The 4,911-nt window shown below is 42.0% G+C and overlaps 1 protein-coding gene across 4 annotated transcripts in view; it reads left to right on the top strand.

The window, feature by feature from the left end:
* Positions 1–4,911, top strand: part of SMG6 (SMG6 nonsense mediated mRNA decay factor) — a 265,269-nt gene that overhangs the window by 17,623 nt on the left and 242,735 nt on the right. For all 4 annotated transcript variants that reach the window (XM_017866931.1, XM_017866959.1, XM_017866949.1 and 1 more), the window contains 2 exons: positions 3,191–3,301; positions 4,055–4,267. In XM_017866931.1, coding sequence (XP_017722420.1) covers positions 3,191–3,301; positions 4,055–4,267 — 324 coding nt within the window. The remainder of the gene's footprint in view (positions 1–3,190; positions 3,302–4,054; positions 4,268–4,911) is intronic.

The following is a 4,911-nucleotide window of genomic DNA, read 5'->3' as shown; positions in this document are numbered from 1 at the left end:
AGACGGAGTCTTGCTCTGCCGCCCAGGCTGGAGTGCAGTGGCCGGCTCTCAGCTCACTGCAAGCTCCGCCTCCCGGGTTCACGCCATTCTCCTGTCTCAGCCTCCCGAGTAGCTGGGACTACAGGTGCCCGCCTAGTCCCGCCTCGTCGCCCGGCTAGTTTTTTGTATTTTTTAGTAGAGACGGGGTTTCACCGTATTAGCCAGGATGGTCTCGATCTCCTGACCTCGTGATCCGCCCGTCTCAGCCTCCCAAAGTGCTGGGATTACAGGCTTGAGCCACCGCGCCCGGCCGACTTTTAGTTCTTATATTTAGGTCTTTGATTAATTTTAGGTTAATTTTTATATATAGTATGAGGTAAAGGTCCAACTTCATTCTTTTACATGTAGTTATTACATTCTGTCAGCACCATTTGTTGAAGAGACTGTTCTTTCTTCATTGAATGGTCTTGGTTCCCTTGTCAAAAGTCACTTTATATGTGGGTTTGTTTCTGAACTCTTAGTTTTCTTCCATTTTTTTATATGTCAGTCCTCATGCCAGTACCACAGCTGTTTTAGTTACTCTAGGTTTGTGGTAAGAAAAATTGGGAAATGTGAGTCCTCTAACTTTGTTTTTTATTTGTTTATTTATTAATTTATTCCAAGACTGTTTTGGCCATTTGAGGTCCCTTGTAATTGCATGTGGATTTTAGGATCAGCTTTTTCATTTTTGCAGACTCATTGGCATTTTGATAAGGATTGCATTGAATCTGTAGATTGCTTTGGGAAGTATTGCCATCTTCAAAATATTAAGCCTTCTAATTCATGAACACAGGGTGTCTTTTCATTTACTTCATTCTTTAATTTCTTTTAACCCTGTGTATAATAAGTTTTGTACTTCCTTGGTTAACTGTATTCCTAAGTATGTCATTCTTTTTGATGCTTTTGCAAAAAGAATTGTTTTCTTTTTTTCTCTCTTTCTCTGTTTTTTTCTTAGACAGGGTCTTGGCCAGGTGGGTTGGCTCACACCTGTAATCCTAGCACTTTGGGAGGCTGAAGCGGGCAGATCACTTGAGGTCAAGAGCTCGAGACCAGCCTGGCCAAGTTGGTGAAACCCCATCTTTACTAAAAATATAAAAATTAGCCAGTTGTGGCGGCACACACCTGTAGTCCCAGCTACTCGGGAGGCTGAGATGGGAGAATTGCTCAAACCTGGGAGTTGGAGGTTGCAGTGAGCTGAAAGCATGCCATTGCGCTCCAGCCTAGACGATAGAGCGAGACTTCGTCTCAAAAAAGAAAAAAAAAAAAAGAGTGTCTCGCTATGTTGCCAAGGCTGGTCTCGATCTCCTGGCTTCAGGTGAGCCTCTTCCCTCTGCCTCCCAAAGTGCTGGGATTATAGGCCTGAGCCATTTTGCCCAGCCAGAAATTGTTTTCTTAATTTCTTTTTTTCAGATTGCTCATTGCTAATATATAGAAATGTAACAGAATTTTGTGTGTTGATCTAGTATGCTGCAACTGTGCTAAATTCCCTCAATGGCTTTTTGTCATTTGGATTAAATTTTCTTTTTCACAGACCTCTGACCTAGATTAGCACTTCCTTCAAGTTCTTTTCCTCTATCCCTCTTTTTTCTGTCTGTCTCCTCTTCGTTGTCTGTTAGCAACATTTTCCCAACTTTTCTGCTACTTCCAGTCAGTCATTCTTTCTCTTCCAATCAGTGAATCTCAGGTATTTATTAAGAACACAGCACATGTACAGTGCTTTGCTAGATGCCAGGAATGATAAAATATTGACTTGCTGTCTTCCCTGAAAAAAAAATTGTGTTGAGAAAACAAGTGAGATGTATAGACAGTGATACAAATTAGACTTGATAACTGTGTAATTGATTGTTAGATGCACCATTATCTTCTGTCCACTGAGGAGAATGCTGCAAATTACAATAAGACACAACAATAGAGACCGATTGTAAGTTGTATCTCTGTTTTGGAAATTTTTTAATATGAAAAAATATTTTGATAAAATACAGTCTCAAATCAAGTGAGTAGTGTAGATAGAAATTAGTATGGATTGGAATAATAATAAAAACAGCTACCACTTAACTGTAATAGTGTGCCAATTATTCTGTTAAACTATATGCATTATATAAGTTTAATCTTTTTGGGAGACATATGTTGTAAACATCTCCATTTTGCAAATAAGGAAACTTCTCTAGGTTAACGTGCTTAGTGTCATACCTAACAAATGCAAGACCAATTTCAGACTCAGGCATTTGACCTTAGAACCTGTGCCTTTAGCCATGCCAGATGAATACAAGATACAAGTTTTGAAGGATGAGTAGATGCTGGGGAGAGAGAAGCTAGTATTTTAAATGTATTTTGAAACAGTTATGGAAACCAGTGAAAATGTACATGAAGTTGGAGAAAAAGTTAGAAAGCCTTTTGGATATTCTTTCTACCTTTGTTTCAATGTTTTCCTTTTTCCTTCTTTCTGACCCACTTTGTTTTTCTTTTCCCTATTAATTGCTTATAGACTTGCTGAATTTATTGAATAATATCCATAAAATGTTCAACTCAGCTACTAATTATTTATTTTAAAAAATTATCAATAACAATGACAACATCATTGATTAAGTACTATTAAGTGTGAGACATTGGCCAACTCTTCGTGAGCCTGAGGATACTCCTCCATTGGGTATTATTACTCCCACTGTAATGTTGAGGATATGGGAGCTCAGGAAGATTATTACATCATAATGTAATAACCTTGGAGACTTTTGTCCAAAGTCTCCAAGTCAACTCCTGGATTAGCCAGTATTTGGACCAAGGTCTGGCTGGCTTGTAATTTCGTGATTTCATTATACCATACTGACTATCTGATAAGAATAGGAAATATGAAGTGAATTGAACATCATGCTTTCTTTAAGAACAAGATGTAATTTCTGTTTGTATTTTAAGAGGCTGTTCATTCCTTTCTCTCCTTATGAGTTCTTGGTTCTTGGAGCACCTCTGCATGTAAGATACAATACTGTGCGAGGAGAGATCTGTGACGCAGTTGCGATGGCTTCTCCCATGGATATCATTTCTGATTTTGTTGTTGGAATTCCTGTCAGTTTGGGAGACAGGCTGGGAGAGATAGTAGGATTTCATGAGTCAGCTGCCTCTTGCTGGAGTTAGGAAGAGAATTGGTTGACTGAATATCTCTGGCCTCTTTCCACAGAGGAGGAAGCTTGACGCTGTCTATTACTATATGCGCAGTTTAGCTGCCAGCAACCCTATCCTGACTGCCAAGGAGAGTCTCATGAGCTTGTTTGAAGAGACCAAGCGGAAGGTGAGTGGGGATGTAGCAGAACCCTTCCTTCCTCGAATAATGCATTTCCCTGAGTGTCGGTGTGTCCTGGCTCTGTGCAGTGGCAGGATCGTAGCTGGTGAGGTTTATCTGAGGTGCGATTATTGCTAAGTGTCTGTGTGTCCTCAGGGAATGACTCATAGCGTCCTTAAGTGGTCCCATCAGACTGTGCTGAGGGGTGATCAGTCAGCCCCTGTGCAGGACAAAACTGTGATCTTCAGGAGAGCTGTCAGGGGCCCTTGGATGTACATGTACATGCTCTACAGAATTGATAACTTTTATGAGACAAAGCAGATGACACTGCTACTTTGGGACTGTGGTACAGTCTTTTTATTCTCAAATAAACAAATACCGGTGAGGTGAGGCTTTTCTCTTTGAAAGCTGAATCTCAGGCGAATCTGAGCTCATGTGTGTTTTTTGTTTTTGAGACAGTTTCACTCTTGTTGCCCAGGCTGGAGTGCAGTGATGCGATCTCGGCCCACTGCAACCTCCACCTCCCAGGTTTAAGTGATTCTCATGCCTCAACCTCCCGAGTAGCTGGGATTACAAGTGTGTGCCACTACACCCAGCTAATTTTGTATTTTTAATAGAGATGGGGTTTCACTATTTTGGTCAGGCTGGTCTCAAACTCGTGACCTTGAGTGATCTATCTGCCTTGGCGTCTCTTAAGTGCTGGGGTTACAGGTGTGAGCCACCACACCCGGCCATGAGCTTATGTGTTTGTATGTTATATAGGCAGAACAGATGGAAAAGAAGCAACATGAAGAATTTGAACTGAGCCCTGACCAATGGCGGAAAGGAAAGAAGTCTACTTTCCGGCATGTTGGAGATGACACCACTCGCCTGGAGATCTGGATTCATCCATCCCATCCACGGTCTTCACAGGGCACTGAGTCTGGGAAGGATTCTGAGCAAGAGAATGGGCTGGGCAGCCTGAGTCCCAGTGATGTAAGTTCCTGAAAGTGATACAATGAGCCAAACTAGCTCAGTAGGCCTGGGTGCCCTGGTTCATACAGCTGTGAGGCACAGATACTTCCCACTGATAGCAAGGAAGACAAACCACTTGAGGCTCCCTGATGGTCTTTTCTCTTCTCATGGGTGCTTCATCTTTATTATGTACTTCCGTCTCTCACCACTATGTGTCACTGCAGAATTTAGTAAAAGTAGGATTCGAATTTTTTGTTTGTTTGTTTGTTTTGTTTTGTTTTTTTGGCTGCTTTTGTTCAGTGTCATCAACATGATGCTTTAGGATTTTATTTTATTTTTTATTTTTTTTTTGAGACGGAGTCTCGCTCGTCGCCCGGGCTGGAGTGCAGTGGCTGGATCTCAGCTCATTGCAAGCTCCGTGTCCCAGGTTCATGCCATTCTCCTGTCTCAGCCTCCCGAGTAGCTGGGACTACAGGTGCCCGCCACCTCACCTGGCTAGTTTTTTTTTTTTGTATCTTTTAGTAGAGACGGGGTTTCACCATGTTAGCCAGGATAGTCTCGATCTCCTGACCTCGTGATCTGCCCGTCTCGGCCTCCCAAAGTGCTGGGATTACAGGCTTGAGCCACCGCGCCTGGCGATGCTTTAGGATTCTATGTGGGATTTT

The sequence above is a fragment of the Rhinopithecus bieti genome, unplaced genomic scaffold, assembly GCF_001698545.2.
Source record: "Rhinopithecus bieti isolate Rb0 unplaced genomic scaffold, ASM169854v2 scaffold_22, whole genome shotgun sequence".
Taxonomy (NCBI): Eukaryota; Metazoa; Chordata; class Mammalia; order Primates; family Cercopithecidae; genus Rhinopithecus; species Rhinopithecus bieti.
The sequence above is the reverse complement of the archived record's forward strand: the minus strand, read 5'-3'. Positions and strand labels throughout refer to the sequence as shown.